The sequence below is a fragment of the Juglans regia genome, chromosome 14 (genome assembly GCF_001411555.2).
Source record: "Juglans regia cultivar Chandler chromosome 14, Walnut 2.0, whole genome shotgun sequence".
Lineage (NCBI taxonomy): Eukaryota > Viridiplantae > Streptophyta > Magnoliopsida > Fagales > Juglandaceae > Juglans > Juglans regia.
This window is the reverse complement of record NC_049914.1, coordinates 12,883,917-12,906,389: the sequence shown is the minus strand read 5'-3', so window position 1 is coordinate 12,906,389 and position 22,473 is coordinate 12,883,917. Positions and strand designations below refer to the sequence as shown.

The window sequence follows — 22,473 nt, the reverse complement described above, 5'->3', positions numbered from 1 at the left end:
AAAATATTGGTTTATAAGTGTAACTGGTGCGGTATTAGTTCTTCAAATATCAAAATCGGTATGTATCGATTCAATTTTAAAATATGTCCAAAATCAAACCGGATCAGTTACCCCCTAATGATTTTATATGAGGCACCCCAAGGACGACATGCACCATGTGCTATACATCCTTGTACTTTTATATTAGGCGATGCGTCGGATCATTGCAACTTGAGAACAATCCCGTTGTATGCTATCTATCCTATTATATGAGGTGGAAGAAGTTGAATATCTCGCAGATGAAGTGCCACCACGCAGAAGTTGGATATGTCGCTAAATTTGTGATTAGCGTCGAGCGGGCACCTTGCATGGCGGGCATGAAATATGTTGGGCGAAGTGCCACAAGTCGGGACTGATTTTATATATACATGACCCAGATCCTAATAGATTATAATGACTAAAAAGTGGTCATCTAATAATGGAAGTGTCATGTCATACGTAGAGTGGGACTATAGGTTTTGTGTGGTGGCGGCTACATGCATGGGGCTGTAGGGGTAAAATCAGCCGCTTTTAATTTAATTTCGAGACAAAATCGAAAATCAAGTTAAAAGATAAAATTAAGAAAAGAAAATACAAATTGACTCAGACTCTTAAAATAAAAGAAATTCAGATTTTTAAAAGGAAAATATTTTACAAGACAAATTGGACTAAATCACTCTAAAAAAATAGACTTTTATATAAGGAGGAGATCCTATAAATCTGACATGTTCCACACAAGCTCCCTACGTGCAAACTCCATCACATATAGTGACTCCAAAGGACAAAGGATCTTCCCTAAATTCTTCTCTTATATTGTGAGACATGTGAGGCCATAAAGATTATAAAATCATCCATTATAATGAATTTTACCTCCAAACAACCCGTGGATGTAAACATTATACCTAACCACATAAATCTCCATGTTTCTTTTTATTTATTATTTATTTTATGGATAAACGCGAAGAACACCGTATTGAAGTCCAAATCATTATCGTGGGCCAGGGATGATTCTTTCCTCCCTTCCAGTCTGTTGTGCAAATTAAGGCATTAACATTTCACACCATCTGTGGGATCAATTTTTTATTCTTAATGCCGAGAAGGGGAGTGGGGGAATTCCGCGGCTCACAAGATCGTCTCCAAAAGTCAGATAAGTTTTTCCTATCAAATCAACTATTTCCTTGTTATTTTTTATTTCATTAATATTTTTTGTAAAAAGAAGGAAAAAGAATGAGAATGTGCAGCTATGCTTGCAGGCCACGCATGATAAATGCACTGTGCATGCCATGCATAGCGTACGTAAGGAGTGCAAGCCTGCACCCAATTGTTCTTTCCTCGTGCAAGTCTTGCAACGAGCACCCCCATAGCACGACGGGATTTGAGGGTGGCTACCCAACATGGTAGAGATACCGCAACGACAAAGCCCCCCACCGGTTGCTCATCACACCGGTGCACTATGCATGCCTTGCATAGTGCTGGCAGAGAACAACGAGTGGCTGGAGGCTCACACACCGGCATCTATGAGTTGGAAAGGCCACCACCCGCAGCACTAGCGATTTTTGTCGCTGGTGGGGTGGTTCCAAGACACCGAAAGCCAATCAAATCAGGCACAGTGTAGGCAGAGGATGCACGCTACCAAAGGATCACCTAACCAGGCGTCCATGCACTGGCCAGCCCATTGTCAACTACCGCCTTGCTCACAGGAGTTGTCTGTTGCCGGCATGGTGGTTCCCAACCTCCTTGGAGCTCCCCGCCATTATCCCTCACCATTCTCACCAGTGCACACCATGGAAAGTCGCTCGACGCCAACACCACATGCCGGCACAGCCCATCAACGAGCTCGTGGAGCCACTCATGGCCACGCCGATGTTCTCTATTGCAATCATGATGATCCTCGCCCACCAACCGAGTCTGCCATAAGTTCTTTGCCACCATTGTCGTTCGTGAGCCATGGTGCAACCATGGAGACGATGAACAATGTCCATGCCCACTGTTCCTCGCCACACGCCGCAAAGAATTCGCCAAGTAGTTCACTGCCTAAGGCGGGCAATGACACGCAATGAGCAACGTCACATGGAGGGAAGCATCCCTTGGCGAGCATCTTTCCACCGTGGCAAGGCTCCTTCTACCGTGAAGCTCAACTGTAAGCTTGTGGAGCCAACCTTGTCTGCACCCTCTGTAGCCCACTACCCTTGTGGTGGCCAATGAGTCGTTCACCACCAATTAGGATGTAAATACTTACCTTGTATAGCATTGTATATAGCTATCAATTAGGAGGTAAATACTTACATTATATAGCATATTAGTGGTAGATAGATTCAAAGAATCCGGCAACAATGATGTATTCTCTGCTCTATATAATGAACGCAAACCCTTAGTAAAGGGTATTGAGACCAATTGACATTTTGCACGCCACAGAAGCTCCCTCGCTCACGTAGACAACTCCGAGCAGTCCACACAGCAACCAACGTTGCATGGCGAGCAACATTCCTTGGCGAGTAACCAGGCCAATGCGCTTTGGCAAGCAACCAGACCCACGCCCATCTGCGAGCAACCAGACCAATGCCTCTCGGCGAGCAATAAAACTGACATCTGCACCATGTAAAGAGGATATGCAAACGGGAAAATCACAAACAAATAATCAGATACGAACAACTTCCACTACAAAAAAAACTGCCAACAACAAACAATCCCAACTAAGGAAGAATTGAGAATAGCAGCTAAATAACTCTGGTTAGTCTTTCTAAAACTTGTAATTTGCATTACACTTACCTATTTGGTTTTTGATGAAAATCTCTCAGGGCGGACGAACTTCGCCTCACACCATAGCAGCGTGATTGAACTCAACCTCCCACCAAAAACACCATATGCAAGCAAAAGACTCGTGGTGCCTCAAAGGGCGTGGAGGTCAGACGATCCCACGACCCTCTAAACACCATATGCGAGCAAAAGACTCATTATGCCTCAAAGGGCACGGATGTCAGAAGACCCCGCGAGCCCCCATACACCATAGGTGAGCAAAAACACTTGCGTTGCCTCAAAGGGCACGGAGGTTAGACGACCTTGTGAATGCCGAGTGTTTACACTTGTGCTACAACCGCCACTAGAGGGTTACCTTTGGGAACAAGCCACCGAGCTCCACAATTGCCTCGGGTGGGTTACCTTAGGGAACGAGTCGACGGGCTTGACAATCACTTAATGTGGACTCAAGGAGTCGACGGGCTTCCTAACTACTTCAATGTGGGTTATTGCAAATAAACTATAAAATCAACCCCAAAATGGAAACATCAAACGACGACTTACACCAAGAGGTAGAAAATCCACTACTACCGACAATTGTAAAAAGATCACGGAAACAAACAGGAAAACAGGGACTAAATAGGAAACCAGAGACCAATTTTCACCAAATTTATTCTGTAGATTATTGACTTGAAGATTTTCAAAACCTTCTTGTTGAGCAAATCAACCTTAAGAATCGTGGGCATCTCTAGAGGTCAAATCAACAGCCTATAATTTAGTCTCGAGATAAGGTCGAAAATCAAGCTAAGAGATAAATTCAAGAAGATATAAGACAAGTTAACTCAGACTTCTATAAAGAAAGAGACTCAGACTATTAAAAGGAAAATGTTTCACAATGCAAGTTGAACTCAATCATTCTAAGGAAATATACTTTTATATAAGGAGGAGATCCCCATAAATCTTACAAGCTCCACACAAGCTCTCTCCACAGGCTCTCCACACGAACTCTCTATGTGCAAACTCCACCACATATAATGACTCTAAAATATCTTCCCTAAATTCTTTATTATATTGTGAGATATGAGGGAGGGCATGAGAGATTGTAAAATCATTCATTATAATAGATTTCACCAACAAATAATCTATAGACGTAAGCATTATGTGAAATTATGTAAATCTCTGTATCTCTCTTTATTTATTTTTATTTTTTTATTTACTATTTATTTTATGAATAAATGTAAAAAAAATTATATCAAAATCCGAATCATCATTGTGAGTTAGGGATGATGCTTTCCTCCCTTCCTATCTATTGCGCAAATTAAGGCATTTACATTGACTTCGCACGAGTATTTGAGTTTGGGTGCTAGTGACTTCGCGGTGCAGGTGCAACTGATACTGCGTCGCTTTTTATGTATTGCTTTTAGCCGAATGAGCATTAATGAAGATCTGTACAAGGTCTTCTCATCTTTCTCGTTAGTTAAAGTTGGATATTTCTTAATTATTTTTCTTATTTATAAATTTTCACCTGTTTCTTACTTTTAAATACTAAATTATTTTATTTATTTTAATTTATATCAATAGTTGAGCATTAAAATAATAGTAATACTAAATACAATACTCTTAAGGTGTATATAAGTCAAGCTTATTTTGAAAAAAAATAAAATCTATTATTAAAAAATAATTTTTTTATGTAGATTTAAAATTTATATATATTTTTTTAAAAGAAGTGCGTGGAATTTGCACACCCAGCTAAGATTGTAAATACTATTTCTTTAAAAATAATAAAACTTAGCTAGTTATGTGACACAATCTTAAAAGTCATATTTAAATAAAAGATGCAACGTAAAATATCTTGTTTGTTTAGAAAGTGAATTCAAAACTTTCAAGGTACAAAATAAATAAATAAGTTGATAATTTGTGGTTGCAAGGTGTAAAATTAATGTATTTTTCTTACACTTCGGATTTTATCCTTTTTATTAAATAAAGAATAATTTTATAAACTTAGATTGATTTTTTAATGAAGTGGCATATTTGCATTAGATGATCATGTAATAAGTTGTAAATTTTTTTAAAGAGCTGTAAATGTATCATTTCATGATATAATTTAGATATCATGCATTAAAGAAGTTTATCAATGAATTACTACCATAGTTACCATTAACCAAGATTCTCAAGAATATTTGTTTAAAATCTAATGCTTAGACTTAGAGTGAGAGGGCCGAAGAGATACACATAAAGTGGACTGCACAAGATTTTATTGTAACAAATATAAATCTTTCATAAAATATTAAATTTTTAATATACTATAAAACTCAATTTATGTGTCTATTTTTCTCTCATATCCCATAATTCACTTCGAAACTTTGGCAGATCCATAACCCGCTACTGTCAAGTCGTTTCTGTTGTTGTCTTTTATTTTGCTCACACCACTAGTTGGATAAACTGACAGATTAAACATGGAAAGGAAGACTACCTCGTGTGCGGCTATTCTTGAAGTACTTCACAAAGATAATTACGTGGACTGGAGTATAAGGGTGAAAACCTATTTGATGAGTCAAGATGTTTGGGACATCGTTGAAGCAACAATCGAACCACCCAAACATGAAGATGAAGCTGCTTTTAAGGTTTGGAGCAAGAAGAACTCTATGGCTTTGCATATCATCCAGAATTCCTGCGGGACAGACACCTTTTATGAGATTAGGAAGATTGTTTCTGCCAAAATTGCTTGGGATACTTTGGCAGAAATGTACAATGTGCCAAAAGATACCAACTCAGGTCTCTCTCTCTCTCACTCAAAATGATTGCACTCAAGAACTTTACAAACAACTGCACTCAAAGAGCATTTTGGATTTGAGCATCTCAATCATTGTTAGAATATTTCTCATCTGATCATTACTCTTACACTTCTTTACTCTATTGCATATGGGGTGTAACAAAACTTTATATGGAAACTCCTTGTTTGTTTTCGAAGATGAGATAAGATGAAATGAATTGAGATCAAAGTTAAAAGTTGAATAAAATATTGTTAGAATATATATTTTTAATATTATTTTTGTTTTGAAATTTGAAAAAATTGAATTATTTATTTTATTTTATATGAGAATTTGAAAATTTTGTAATGATGAGATAAGATGAGTTGTGAAATCAAACGAGACCCAAATCTAGCTAGTTCATTAATTTTCAGGATAATTAATAACTATAAAAAATTCAACACCTTAAAATTAAAAAAAAGATATTATAAAGATATTACCTAAGTCGGTCATGTGTTACTATACTACTTATAGTAGGATATTATTATAATTTGTAAAAAAACCAAAACATCAATAACCTTTTAGCATATAGTTCATGTGAAAATTTTCTACATTGTATTGGATTATAAAAAATAAAAATTCAAAATAGATTTTCTAATTTTTTTTCCCTTGGCGTAGATATCTCAGTTGCATTGACGTGGCATGCTTATTATTTATATAAATTGTGGCCCTTAAAATTTTAAATAACTACTTTTTCTTTTCAACAACCCTTAAATAACTACTTATTTCTTAAATTTATATTTAAAGAAAACTTCATCCATTAATTATGATAATGGTTTTACTTTCATTTTATTCGATGGAAAAAAAAAAAAAAAAAACAATGCAGGCACTTATAACAACGATAGCGTCGATGGCCATCTCATGTATGCGGACTTGTACAAGGCTGTGCAGAGTGGAAATTGGACCGCTGCGAGGGAGTTTCTCGAGTCTTGGCCCACTGCAGCGGGCGCGAGAATCACACACAAGGGCAACACGGCTCTTCACATTGCTGTTGCTGCTGGACATTTAGGTGTAGTGGAAGAGTTGGTAAAGCTGATGCGGGCAGATGACTTGGAAATCCTCGATTATGACGGTTTCTCAGCCCTAACTGAGGCAGCTGTTGGTGGAAAAAAAGATATGGCCCAGTGCATGCTTAGCAAGAACGAGAAGTTGATCAGCATTGCAAGTTCGGTTGGACAATATCTTCCGGTTTATACGGCCATTTCTTTTGGGCACATAGAAACGGCTCGCTATCTCTATTCTCTCACTCCGCCGGGAGATTTGATGCCGGAAAGAAGCTATAACGGTGCTGATCTTTTTATTAATGCTATATCTACGCGAACCTTGGGTAACAACTCTTATCTATGAATGTACATTAGTTGTTCTGGACAATTTGAAATCTTCACAACGTAATTTCCTTTTTGTTCATTGTTTTCTTCCAATACAAGTACAGATATTGCTTTGGATTTATTACAGCGTTGCCCACGTTTGACATTTGCTAATAACGCGAATGGGAACTCCCCCTTGTTGGCATTGGCTTCTGCGCCTCATTTATTCCCTAGTGGAAGTCGGCTTGTGTTTTGGAAACAATGGATCTACAAGTATTGTTAGTACCACACTATTCTCTCTTGCTTTTCATTGAAATGTTTTGGTGTTTGCACTCATTTTCTATCAAGATTACCTGTGACACAGTCCGATAGTTTCTTCTTTTCTAATAAACCAGCAAGTCACTGAATCCAGTCGTTTTAGCTAATGCCCGGCAGTAGAATGCTGTGGTAGGGTAGAAAATGATATTAACCTCTAACTTTACATTTTTAACAATCTAATAAATTCATATTTTCATTCCTAAAAAATGAAACCTTCAATTGAATAAAATAAAATTCCGAATATTGGAGATGCGGCTTTCTGCACACTGCTCACCTGGCAGGAGATTTCCTATGTGAGGGGAGTGGCAGTGCTTAGTGTTAAAGATAAAGAATGAAAGAAAATGAAGAAGAATTGGAGAGAAAAATTATGATTCTCATTCCGTAGTAGAATCTGTATACAGCCTCAGTACATATATCCTTCGAGCAATACCATTTCAGCCAATCAAAAAATAGAAAGAATAACCAACCTACACCTATTCTACATTGTTCTAGAATAAAGGCTATCTATAAAAAAAGACAAATAAATGATCCTAACAAACTATGCTGAGCTGGAGGGATATTCTTCTGTTTTCTCAGAGTACGTACAGAGCAGCTTTTCATTGGTGGGGGCTTGATTCCTCTTTGTTGAGACTCCCCCTGATCAAGATGGGCCTATATGTTCAAAATGCCCATCTTGGACAATAAAAAATGAAATTGTGCTGTGGACAAAACCTTTGTGAAGATATCCGCCAACTGAAACTTAGAGCTAACATGAACTGGAACAATCACACCAGCAGCTACCCTTTCTCGAATAAAATGACAATCTATCTCTGTGTGCTTTGTTCTTACGTGAAAGATGGGGTTCTTGGTAAGATGAATAGCAGCTTGATTGTCACAATATAGTAGTGCTGTATATTGAAGTCCTTCAAAAGTATAATTAACCAAACAACTTCACAACAAGTGTAAGCAAGTGCTCGATACTCTGCCTCAGCAAAAGATCGAGATACCGTTGCCTATTTCTTGGATTTCCAGCTCACTAAAGAGTCCCTAAGAAAGACACAAAAACCAGTAACTGACCTTCGACTTTCAGGGCATGCTGCCCAATCCGAATCACCATATGCTTTGAGGTGTAAAGAAGAACTAGCTGAAAAGAATAGGCCTTGACCAATTGAACCTTTTAGATACCTCAAAACTCGGTGAGCATAGTGCAAATGAATCTGAGCTAGTTTGTTCATAAGTTGGCTGAGAACACTCACTGCATAAGTGATATCTGGTCTACTAATTGTTAAGTAGATAAGCCTACCAATCAGCCTTCGACAGGTTGTAACATCTATCAACATATTAGTAGAAGAGTGTGCAAGTTTATGGTTTGATCCAATTGGAGTACAAGCTGGTTTACAACCAAGTAATCCAGCATCTTCTAAGATCTCTAATGTATACTTTTTCTGACACATGTGGATCCCAGTTGCTATTCTTGCAACTTCTATCCCCAAGAAAAACTTGATGACCCCGAGATCCTTAATCTTGAACTGACTGTGCAGGAATTCTTTGATATTTTTTATGGTGACTAAATTGTTGCTCTCCACAATTATGTCGTCAACATAAACTAAAAGAGCTATAAAACCATGCTGATCATTCTTAGTGAATAGTGAGTAATCAGATTTTGATTGGTGAAAGCCAATGGAGAGCAAAGCAGTAGTGAACTTTGAGTTCCACTACCTAGAGGCTTGCTTCAAGCCGTAGAGTGACTTATGTAACCTGCAGACCAGCTTTTTTTGTTGTTGAGACTCCCCCTGAACCACATACCCCGGTGGCAAATCCATATATATATTTCTTCATCGAGATCCCCATTCAAAAAGGCATTGTGCACATCAAGTTGGGCCAAGTGCCAGTTATTAACAACTGCCAATGCAAGAAAGAGTCTAACTGTGGTCAGTTTTGCCACTGGACTGAATGTCTCTTGGTAGTCAAAACCCTCTCTATGAGTGTACCCTATGCTGCCAATCTAGCCTTATGCTTGCCAATGGTCCCATCGGATTTTAACTTTACCTTATATACATATTTACAGCCAACTATTTTCTTTCCAAGAGGTAAAGTAGTGATGGACCAAGTGTTATTGGCTTTAAGGGCATCAATTTCAAACCTCATGGCAGCTTTCCAATGATCATAGGCCACAGCCTCTTCATATGACTTGGGTTCATGGGTGAGTGAGAGGGATAATGCATATGCTCGATGAGATGATGATAAATGATCATATGTGATGTGATTGGTAAGAGGATATGGAGTGGAAAAATTGGATGATGTATGAATAGGGGTGTGAGAAACAAGATTACAATGATAATCTTGTAAATGGGATGGAGTATTTTGCAGTCGATTTGATCTTCTTGGAACAATGGTTGAATTTTGCTCTAAAGCTAGAGCAGGTGTGGGAGAATCAGATTCTGGTGCTGTGAGGTTTAAATCAATTAAAGGAGGATTAGAAGGAAGATTAGAGGGAGCTAGAGGTTGTACAGACTGGTCTGAAAAATTGGTAGAGGAATCAGTTGTGCTAAGAGGAGAATGAAAGTTTGACAATGCTGGTGGAATAACAAAATCAAATTGAGAGGAAGATTGAATAGAATTTGAGGAAAGAAAAGGAAAGGTGGACTCAATAAAGGTAATGTCACGTGAAATAAATGTGGTATGGTTATCTAAACTATAGACTTTATAACCTTTGACACCAGCGGGGTAACCTATAAAAATGCACCTCATAGCTCTAGGGTCAAATTTGGTTATGTTGTGTTTAAGGGTTGACACAAAGCAAAGGCACCCAAAGACTCTCAAATGGTTATAAGAAGGTGGGGTGAGGAAAAAAAATCTCATAGGGAGATTTGTTGTTTAAGAGAGGAGTGGGAGTCTTATTTATGAGGTAAGTTGCTGTCAAGATGGCGTCTCCCCAAAACTTTGTTCGAAGAGAAGCTTGAAAAAGAAGTGCTCGAGCAACGTTAAGAAGATGCTGATGTTTTCTCTCCACAATTCCATTTTGTTGTGTAGTGTAAACACATGATTTTTTATGTTGAATGCCATGAGAATTATAAAAAATAGGCATGTGAAATTCCATTCCATTATCTGTCCTTATTTTCTTCATTTTGGAATTGAATTGAGTTTGTGCCATGAGAATGAAATTCTGTAGAAGTTGTTTGGTTTCATATTTGAATTTCATTAGAAACACCCAGGTTACTCGACTATAATCATCGACAATCGTGAGGAAATAGCGATGGCCTTGTAGAGATGATTGAGAGTAAGGTCCCAAAAGGTCGCAATGGATTAAATCAAAATTGGAAAAAGTGTAAGAACTACTTGATTGAAAGGAAGTTCGTTTCTGTTTTGCTAAGTGACAAACATTACAATCTGAAGAAGCATTACATTTAGCATCAAAGGAAATAGACTGAATTGATCTAAGTTTCTGATTAGATAAATGCCCTAGTAAGGTTGAAATCTTGTTGTGTCACAACACTGCAGAAGCAAGGATTGGAGGAAAGAGGAAAAACTTTCAAGTTGTTAGAAGTTGCTTGATTGACAATTTTGTTTTGGAGGGTGCTGGGAAAAAGGAAATAAAGACCATGCTGGATCTTAGCAAGCCCAATCGTTGTCCATTAAGATAGGACTTGTATGAAACAAAATTGACCCAAGAAAACAAGAGAGGATTCATGAGTGAGCTTCCTAACTAAAAGGAGGTTAAAGGAAAAAGAAGGTACGCAAAGGACACCAGTGAGTATAATGTTGTTTGAGAGGTGCACGGTGCCAATGTGAGTTGCTTCAACATGAGATCCATTTGGTAATTTGACAAATGCCTTGGTGGAGCAAGTGATAGAGCTAAAGAAGGAGGTGGAACAAACCATATGGTCTGTAGCACTAGTATCGACAATCCAAGGTACATTGGCAATACTAGGAAAAGATTTATGCATAATAGACAAGCAATTGTGTTGATGAGTATCAAAAACAGATACATTATGATCAATAGAAACGTGAGTGGGGAAGGAAATTATACCAGCCATGTTGGAGTATGCAACAGGAGAAGGATTATTTTTAGTGGACAATTTTTAAGGCTGAGTAGTGGTCTGAACAGAACCTGAGTCATTAGAAGTGAGCTGAGACATCTGTCCATTGATTAGAGACATGAGTTTCTGAATCTGATTCTAGGATAAGTTCAACTGAGGATTCTCCTGTATTCCCCTTTCCTGATTTTGAGAAGAAACCTGGTTTTCTGAATGTGGAGAAGAAAAATTCCCACTACCATGGTTCGGCTTAGCTTTAGTGAACTTAAAATTGGGTGGGAATCCTATAAGCCAATAGCATTTTTCCTTAGTATGTCCAGGCTTCCCACAATGAAAACAGCTAAGATCAGATTTCTCCTTTCTTTTTGTTTGATTACTATAGACTGCTAGTGTTGAAGCCTCAGGAGAAGACACTGTCAAATTTCTAGTATGTCTTTGTCTTTCCTCCTGTAAAACTAGGGAAAAGGTTTTGTCTAGAGAAGGCATAGGACTCATCAAGATTATCTTACCTCTAATTTTCTCATATGAATCATTTAATCCCATAAGAAACTTAAACACATAATCTGTCTCTTGAACATAACGAACTGATTTAAGGGCTTGGCAAGTACATAAACCACATGAGCAACACGGGGACACTAAATTTGTCTATTGATGATTTGAAACATTGCAGGACACTAAATTTAAGCTGAAAGATCTGGGTTAGCTTAAGTACTTCCTTGGTTTGGAAGTTGCAAGATCTCCTAAAGGCATTTTCCTATGTCAGCATAAGTATGCACTTAAGATATTACAAGATGCGGGATATCTTGGTGTTAAACCATCAGCTTTTCCAATGGAACAAAATTTGAAACTCAGTAAAGACAGTGGCATTTTACTGGCTGATCCTACTATTTTTAGAAGGTTAATTGGTAGATTGTTATATTTTACCATTACATAGCCAGATCTCACCTTCTCTATTCATCGGCTAAGTCAGTATATGGATAAGCCTCGTGAACCTCACTTACAGGCTACTCGTATTCTGCAATATGTTAAGGCCACTCCAGGACATGGCTTATTTTTTCCTGCTGACTCTTCTTTTCAGATCAAAGCTTTTATAGATTCAGATTGGGCTTCATGCCCTGATACTCGCAGATCTACTACGGGTTACTGTGTCTTTCTTGGAGATTCCTTTGTGTCATGGAAATCTAAGAAACAACAAGCAATTTCTCGTTCATCTGCGAAGGCAGAACATCATTCGATGGCCACTACAACTTGTGAAATTGTTTGGCTTCTTTCTTTACTCTCAGATTTTAGAATTTCTCATTCTAATAGTGTAACGCCCCAAACCCGGGTGGCTTGGAGAATTACTACTTGTCACTCATAAACATGTCTCCCAACACATCCAAAGAATAATCTCCAAAAACTTCATAAATGAAATCAATCTCATATCTTCTCAATAATCTCATTACAAATTCCACACAATCTTTAATGCAATAATAATAAATCAAAGGGGTCCATAACCTCCCGGTAGACATAACAATCATAGATCTTACTAAACTCAAGACATAAATAAAACTCAAAGACATTAAGACTAAGAACACCAGAAGTCCTTCTTCTACCAACATCTCCTCAGCTTAAACATAAACAGCATTCTAATCCAGGTCCTCATTTGGACTCACCACATCATCTGAAAAATATTATAATGATAGGGGGTGAGTTATCAACAACTCAGTAAGCAGAAATCATATGCTAGCGTGCAAACATGAGCATTTATAAAGTAGAGTATGCAGAACAAAATATTTTCCAGAGTTATCATGCAGAACAGATCATATTTTCAAAAATAACAGAGCGATGGTTTTAAGACAAGTAAAACCCATAGTACTTTGGCATAACATAAACTGAGTATCATCATCAGATCCAAACAGAGCAGAGACCATGTTTCACCCCCGTGGTAGGGTTATGCTAACCCCGGTGGCCAAACCAGCAGAGACAGAGGTGAAATCTTTCCTTTATTCTTCTCGGAGCCTCGAGTGTGCACACAGGAAAGACCACAATAAAACCACTTTGTTTCCAAAGTGGGTGCACTCAGAGACAGAGAAGTTGGTACCAACCCAAACAGAGCAGAGCATAACAGAGCAGAGCAGAGCAAAGTAGAGACAGAGTCAGATACGAAAAACCAGTACACCATGCCAAAGGTTTTTAGATCTTATATCAAAGTAATACAGAGTACTAAAACAGAATCAGACAGTTTACACACGTTGAACACAAAAGCCAGAACATCTTTCTAAATAAATGCACAACTTTTCATATTCTTAATATCGCTCTTTTTTCCAGATTTCAGAAACCACATGACAGAATTTAGCTCATGTCTATACAATGCATGTCAGAACATATTTTTCTCTTTTTCACACAGATTTCATAAATAATGCAGAATAGTGACCTAGGTTGATCTTTGTTTTCACAAGTTCCCAACACAACACAAATTATGCAAATTTTCGTAAAATCATCCTCAGTCTTATTAACTTGTATAAAACCCAGCATAGGAACCCCGCTTACCTGACTCCTGCAGCGTATTATCTATACCTTGAAATTGACCTCTATCAATCTCGTCTCCTATTCATAAAAAAAATATATAAACTAAGTATTAAAAGATAATAACACAACCTCCATCTAAATAATTAAAACCTACAATTCCAAACCATTTTATAGCAAAAATAGTTTACTAAGTCAACCAAGTAGTAATCTGGACAGTCCTAAATTCAATCGAGAATATCATATACTAATCTTAATATTTACTAAAACACCCTCCAAAGTCAACGTCCAACACCAATAATCAAAAATTCTAAGACCATTCTAATACAAAGTGTTGGCTTACTCACTTAAATGACCAAGAACTAGGAATCACAAGCCACGGAAGCCCAAGAATTGACGAAATGCAAACCCAACTCACGGCAACAACAAACTGCAGAAATGAGGATAAAATCAAAATAAATTCGAAGAGGAAACTGCATGAGTACGCTACAGCAAATGAGAAATTCCAGCAAAGGCTTCAATGCCTACCCGAAACACACCAACCTGAAGTACCCACCACGCACAACACCCAGACTCACAAAACGCAACCCAACCTCACGGCCAAAACAAAAACTGCAGAAAATGAAATGGAGAGAGGATCGGCTGAGAGGATGCATTAAATTAGAGTCTTGTTGCAGCACAACAAAAATATGGAAGGAGAAGAGGTTATACCTGAAGATGAAATCTTGAACAGGAGGAAGAGAACCAACGGAAAAGCTGGAGAGATGCGAGAGGGAATCCCGTGCTCTGCTGCAAAGTGAGGAATTGATTTAAGTGAAAACTGAAATGGGGAGTTATGGGTATGAGTTTCGGAAGCCACAAAATAACGCCACAACAAGGAATAAAAATGAAACCGAAAAAGAGAAAGGAGAGACGTGCGAGAGAGAAGAGTGCGGAAGAAACTGAACTGAAGTAGAGAAATGCGGAAAGAAAGGAGAGAAAGAAATGGAAGTTGAAGAAGAAACACTCACCTCTAAAAACGACGTCGTTCAGGACCCTTACTAAACACTAAAATGGCTGGGCCATTTTCACTCCAGGTCCGGGCCACTTGATGAAGAAACTGGGCCTTACAAATAGTGCTCATTTGTTTTGTGATAACACAGCTGCACTTCATATTGCTGCTAACCCTGCTTTTCACGAGCGCACAAAGCATATTGAGCTTGATTTCCATTTTGTACGTGACAAGCTTCAAGCTAGGATTCTTAAGACATTTCATGTTGGGTCTCAACATCAACTTTCTAATTTACTTACTAAAGCCTTGGGCAGTCACCAGTTCTCTACATTAATAGCCAAGATGAGAGTTCATTCCATTTACTCTCCATCTTGAGGGGGAGAATTAGATTTTATAACAACTTGTATAAAGTTTTATTGTAATATGTTATTTTATTTTGTCCATAAATGTAATTACACTCGTTTTTACTTTACCCTTTGTAGTATAAATACTTTGTATTACTTTACAATAATATTAATTCAAAATATACACAGAAGTATTTTTTACATGTGTTTTACATTTAATAGACAACCATCGATTATACCCTCACAAGTTACATTTATTACAACCATGTCCTTTAACACTCTTCCTCAATCTGGGGCATATATATTATATAAACCCAGCTTGAAACAAATAAGTTTTAACCGACTCCAACACAAAGACTTAGTAAATATATATGCGACTTTATCGGCAGACTTCACCAACGGTGTAGAAATGTCTCTACTTAGTATTTTATCTCGAATAAAGTGACAATCAATCTCTATATGTTTAATCCTCTCATGAAACATAGGATTAGAGGCAATATGCACTACAACTTGATTATCACAAAATAACTGGAGAGGGATAGGAGCTGGAAACCCAATCTCTTGAAGGTAGTGTTGCAACCATGTTAGCTCACTCGTAGTGCGAGCCATTGCCCTGTATTCAGCTTCTACGTTAGACCGAGCTACTACTGCTTGTTTCTTACTCTTCCATTTAACCAAGTTACCTCTCACAAAGGTACAATATCCAGTAGTAGATTTTCTATCTGACGGGGATCCTACCCAACCAGCATATGAAAATGCTTCAACCCTAAGATGTCCATTTGGTCGATACAGTAATCCAAGGTCAGGGGCACGCTTAAGATAACGAAGAGTATGAATTACAACATCTCAATGTTAAACCCTAGTCTTTTGTAAAAACTGACTCAGTACACTCACTGCATAAGAGATTTCTGGGCTAGTGATAGTGAGATAATTCAATTTCCCAACAAGTCTTTGATACTTACTTGTATCTTCAAACAACTCCCCTTCCTCTTTCAAGAATTTACAATTTAGGTCCATAGGGGTGTCAATAGGTCATGCACCCAACATGCCGGTTTCTTCTAGAAGGTCAAGTCCATATTTCCAATGACGTAGGTTGATACCCTCTTTAGATCTACTAACTTCAATTCCAAGGAAATATCTAAGCTTGCCCAATTCTTTTGTCTAAAAATGATCATGTAAACACTGTTTCAGCCTAGCAATTCCAGCAAAGTCACTCTCAGTGATTACAATGTCGTCCATAGATACAACCAACAAAATGTGACCTTTATCACCATGTAGGTGAAATACTGAATGATTTGTTTGGCATCTATGAAGACCAAATGCCAATACAACATCAGAAAACTTCTCAAACCATACTCGAGGAGATTGTTTCAAACCATATAATGCCTTTGTTAACTTGCATATAGTATCTCAATACTCCCCCTGAGTAGCAAACCCAGGTGGTTGTTCCATATAAAGGTGGTTGCTCTATATAAACTTCTTCATGCAAGTTGCCATGTAGAAATGCATTCTTAACATCCAATTGAAATAAGGGCCAGTTTAAATTACCAGCAAGAGAGATCAACACTCGAACAAAGGAGATTTTGGCAACAGGGAGAAAGTCTCCTCGTAATTAATGTCATATGTTTGAGTGTAACCCTTAGCAACCAAGCGGGATTTCAGACGTTCCACCGAACCACTAGGAGAAAGTCTCCTTGTAATCAATGCCACAGGTTGCTTACCAGGTGGTAGTAGAACAAGATCTCATGTCCCATTATGGTGAAGGGCATTTATTTCATTTTTCATAGCTGTCCTCTATCCTGGATCAGGTAAAGCATCTTGAACTGTCTTAGGAACAGAAAGTTTTGAAAGTTGAGAAGTAAAACATAAGAATGAAGGAGATAATGCATGGTATGAGACAAACTGAGTAATTGGATATTGAGTAACACAAGATTGAGTACCTTTGTGGAGAGTAATAAGTTGAGAGTTTGAAGTACTAGGTAACTCAGAATCTGAAGATGGAGATATGGTTGGTGAAGGCATGGAAGCTAGCAGCCACAATCAACGTGAGTAAACCTGTAAAGGAACTGGAGGAGGCATTGAGGAGGGTTGGGTGAGTTTGGGTGAGTGTGAAGGAGAAAGTGTAAGAGTAGGTAATGGTAGAGGATCACAGTCAATACTTGAAGCTATGTCCGAGAAATAGGGTATGGATTCAAAGAAAGTAACATCAGCACTCGTGAAGTAGCATCTAAGAACAAGACTATAACAATGATATTCTTTTTGAGTCCGAGAATAACCAACAAAAAAATACTAGGTAGAATGTGGAACAAGCTTAACAAAACCTGAACCAAGGTTATGAACATAGAAAACACACCCAAAAAGTTTTGAAGGAAGGGTAAATGGTGGTGATGAAGGAAACCATCGAGAACTGGCATATGATTAATAAGGTGACAAGTAGTAAGAACATCATTACTCCAAAATCATTTAGGAACATGCATGTGCAGTAAAAGTGCTCAGTTTACATCTAACAAATGATGATTTTTGCATTCAGCCGCCCCATTCTGTTGGGGTGTATAGAAACATGAAGTTTGAAAAACAATTCCTTCATTACTTAAGTAAGTAGCAAAGGCAGCAGATTGAAATTCTCTAGCATTATCATAACGTAAAACTCGAACACTTTGGTTAAATTGGGTTTTAATTTATTTCCAAAATACTTTGAATATGGAAAGGAGTTCAAATATTGCCTTCATAAAAAACACTCATGTCACATGAGAGTAGTCATCAATAAATCTATATTGAAACTTGTTTGATTCAATGTTGATTGGTCCCCATATCCTTTCAAAAAGACTCGATGCTCGTTTATCAACTCGAGGTACGAAAGACACACGATGATGTTTACTAATTTCACATGCTTCACAAGGAAATGGAGACACATTTCCTAGATTCCTAACCTGATGCTTCAAAAGGAAAAGATAAGGGTGACCAAGATGACAATGCCATTCATAATAAGATGATGAGGAGGATGTAGAGATCGAGTGGACGACTGTTTAACATCAAAATAATACAAATTACTAGCTTCATGCCTTGTACCAATTTTTTTTCCCGTCTTGATATCCTGAAAGACACATGAAGAGAGATAAAAGGTCACTGAATATTGAAGACTTTGAGTAATCTTACTAATGGACAACAAACTAAAGGGACAAGTAGAAGCATATAGAACATATAACAAGGATATAGAGTCAGTGAGCTTAGTGGATCCAATGCCTGTAACTTTAGCAATAGAACCATTAGCGAAAGTTACACCTTTTGGAGATGTCACAGTATCTAACTTAGATAAGATAGAGGACAAACCAATTAGATATTTATTAGCTCCTGAATCAATGATCCATGGATCTTGAGTGGATGAGGCAAGACATGCGGACGTTGTACCTGATTGGGCAAGAGTAGTTATGAAAGATGAAACCCGTGTGCGACCCAAAAGTTTATCATACTCATCTTTCGATATACTAATCATATCTTGGCAAATAACTTGATTAGCGGATCCATATGGTCTACCATGTACATCCCAACAATAGTCCACCGAGTGGTTAGTGTGACCACAATGGGTGCACTTACGAGATTCTTGACATTGAGTGCAATTACGTTGGGCATCACGTCCCCCACATGAGCCTCTACCACCTCGGCCTCCACGCCTACCAGGAGCAACATAGGAGGCAACCGCATCATGTAATTGTAACTCAAATTTAGTTGTCACTGATGCAGAAAAAATATCACAACTGAACTTGGAGATTGAAACTCCACACAATATATGAGAAAAACAACAATTCAACTTCAAAATTCAAGAAACACAATCTGGAAATGTAGAAAGTTAGCCCAAGTACCCGCATAACAAAATTTTGGTCATTTATCAGTCAGAATTACACTATATTAGCATATATCGGCTTTGAATTACACTGTTTCGACCGATATCAGACTGTATCCGCTAGAAACCAGTATGTCTCAGGTGTGTATCGGGCAGGATCGATTTGTATCAGGTATCGACCAAAATCGACTTCAACCTAAACTCAAAACCGGATTAGGTTATCCTAAACGAGAATAAGTGGTATGGGAATTACCTTATCCTTGTTACCAAACAGGCATTATTCCAAATTAGGGACAAGCTTTAACTCCATGTTGGGGTTATCCACACTTGAGGAAGGGATTGGTTATCCCTACAACCAAAGTCCCTTTGCAGTTGCCGGCGACAGGCAGCACTTCTGGCAGTTGTGGATGACAAGGATCAAGCCGAGATGCACAAACAAAGATGGGGAACTCACCCCTAGTGTCCAATACCAGAGATGACATCAGAAACTTTCCAAACACCTATGGGCAGCCTACGATGAAGAAAGAGGCCACTGGGATGCATGGAGGATGACAACAAACTTGAATCCGACAGCTGCAAACACTGGTGAGCTTAGATCGGGCAACAAAAGTCAAATAAGACACTAGAAAACACTCCAACAAGTTTAGACCACAGTGAGCTCGATTTCGGCGAGAACCACTATACGCCACTTACCACCATCCGACAACCGTGTAGTCTGATACCATTTAGAAACTTATGGAGGGAAAATACTTCAATGCATTTATTCATTGATGTACAATAGCATATATATACTACATACAATTGACAATTATACCCACACAAGTTACACTTATTACAACTATGTCCTTTAACAATAACATATAACTCTTCCTTAATAGCCAACTGTGTTAAATTGGCCTCTTGCTGTACTTATTGCATGTGAATCTAAATATGTTGATATGAAATAAAATCCAAGTGACTCTCTCTTTTGATCTCGTCATGGTTTTAGTAGGAAGCTTCTCATTGACTCTTAAGACTTTTTATTTTCATCTTGAGAACGACCAATGGTGGCGGATTATGGAGAATAGTTGTAAGCTTGGATTACGGAGAAAAGTCGTAAGGTCACTAAGTTCATTACTGTGGATGTTTATGTCATGGCTTGGTTGGCCACTTTGGTGTATGCTTGTGGTGCGTTGGCTGGTACATCAGGTTTTTTCAAGTCTAGATGTAATGGGAATCAGGTGTTGCTTGCCCAATGCTGCCATAACAAATATGGTTGCTTCTTGACGTTGTCTGAATACAGGAAAGGAGGTGAGGTGTGGTTTTATTGTCGTCCCAAAAGTATTGAAGGGTGAGGGTTGGAGGCAATTTGCTGCAACCTTGAAAGAGGTAGCTTCCATGTCCTATGTTTCGGGTGTGAAAGAAAGAGTAGCCTCTCAGAAAGCTTCTCCATCCACTCTTGTTCAAGCAGCGTTGGGTCTAAAGGGGTCTCTTGTAGAGGTACAGAAAAAGTTGTCTTCATCTTTGGGGGCACATGGCTGCTCAAGGGGAAAGCGGGATGTTTGTGGGGTGGATGGTGGGGAGGTGGTGCAGCCAAAATTTAAATTTCCTAAGTATGATGCTTGGGTTTCCAAAGGTGGCTTGTTAGAGGCTAATGAGGTCATGTCTTTAATGTCCATGCAGAGCACCGTATTGGATATGAGGGAAAAATTAATTTTATGCTTTGTTGGGTTGCAACGGGTGTGGGCTCGTCGATGGATGGAGTGGGTTGCGAGTCTAGACTTGTGGGTAAGTTGGCATTCGATGATGCAGTTGGGCCAGTCTTTAAGGGCGAAGCTAACAGAGGATAATAAGGGTAAACAAAAAGTTGGTCTGAGCTTGGTTAAAGGCCCACTCCGCGTATGGAGAGAAAAGCTTTGTATCGGGCCTGTTTTAGGGTTATCGGGTTTGAAACTTTCACCCTCTCCTGCAGTGCCATTCACTAGAGCCCATAGATCTCTCGATCAGTGAGTCGGTGCCGAAAATGTCACCGAAAATGGAAGATGGAGAATTTTTGCCGAGCCTTGAGTCAAGGACAACAGTGGATGTGCAGAAAGTTGTCCAATCGATGCCTCTAGTTTCGTATGTAATGGGTTCGCATTCCAAAGACTCTACTCAGTTGGTTGTTTAGCCATTGTTTCCACTAGAGGCTTTACTACAATCGGGGATGGACAATGCAGTTTATTCACAAGTGTTGCTTCACTCTGGTAGGGTGCAGCAGGATGTCGTTAGGGAGGATTTTTACGTCTCGAACTTGCAATTGGCCTTTCGTGAAGGGGATTGTTGTATTAGGAAACAGGATGATCTGATTCCTTTATGTGCACTTCCTCCTTGTCACACTTTTTCATGTGTTGTGTCAGATTAGGTTTTAAAAAAGGTTGAGGAAATGCAAGCTTGTGTTGGGATCTCTTGTGATGGCTTCGAAGAACAATTTTAAGCTCTCCTCCTAGCCATTGAATTTGGATGCTCCTCGGCTTTGAAATCAGCCTCTAAAAGAAAGGGAGTTAAGAATATTAGAATACTCTATTAATTATGATATTAAGGAGGGGAGTGGAAGAAGGGATAGATTGAAAGGGAGGGGTCTCATCTTTTTTATGAAGCCGAAGATTATTTCTTGGAATGTTGACATTTTTTGCTTTCATGAAACGAAGTTACACTCTATCGATAGATGTTTAATTTGTAGCTTGTGTGGGTGTATCCACCTGGTCTAATAATTGTGGCTAGTTGAGATTGGGTCGTTTTCTTGTTTCACCTTCTTAGGAGGCACGTTACCCGGAGCTGTGTCAAAAGAGAATGCCTTGGGTGTGTTCAAACCATTTCCTTATTTTGCTGGACAGTGGTGGCATTCATGGGGGTTGGAGATATTTTAAGTTTTAAAATATGTGGTTGGGAGCTTATGTCTTTGTTGACAAGGTTACGAGCTAGTGGACATCTTATCAGTTCACAGGTACTCCCAGGTTCAATCTTGCTAGTAAGCTTGAAGCTTTGAAACTTGATTTAAACGAGTGGAATGCAGAATTTTTTGGGAATTTCAATGGTTAGAAAAATTCCCTTATGGAGGAGTTGCAGATTTTTTAATCTAGGGAGGAGGATGGGGCCTTTCTGAGGAGGTATTTTTTAGGAAAACATGTGTGGTGGCTGATCTTGAGAGAGTGTTATTGATGGGGAAATCTCTTGTCGGCAAAAATCAATGGCACTTTAGTTGGAAGGGGGGGGGGGGCAAATGTAATAAATGTTTTCATAGAATGGCCAACTAGCATCGTAGGAACAATGCTAATGAGATGCTCCACTCTGATGGTTGTGCGATCTCATCTATTGGGACTTAGGATCTTAATTATTATGCATTATTATGAAGATATTATCTCCGAATCTGGTTCTTGGAGGCCTAGACTTGATGGGTTGGTTTTTGATTCACATGACCCTATTAATGTGAGTTGGTTGGAGAGACCGTTTGATGAAGAAGAGGTGTTTCGGGTGGTTAGCGGGATGGTCAAAGACAAAGCTCCTGGTCCTGATGGTTTTCCAATGGCATTCTTTCAAGTTTGTTGGGAGATTGTGAAAGAAGA

General features: G+C 38.6%; 1 protein-coding gene across 1 annotated transcript in view; it reads left to right on the top strand.

Moving 5' to 3' along the window:
- The first annotated feature begins 5,472 nt into the window (after window positions 1-5,472).
- The window catches only part of LOC108990128, a 61,840-nt gene continuing 44,839 nt past the window's right edge, over window positions 5,473-22,473 (top strand). Inside the window, exons 1-3 of the mRNA XM_035685470.1 lie at window positions 5,473-5,529; window positions 6,391-6,891; window positions 6,997-7,149. Of these exons, the coding sequence (XP_035541363.1) occupies window positions 5,499-5,529; window positions 6,391-6,891; window positions 6,997-7,149 (685 nt within the window). The 5' untranslated portion in view covers window positions 5,473-5,498. The remainder of the gene's footprint in view (window positions 5,530-6,390; window positions 6,892-6,996; window positions 7,150-22,473) is intronic.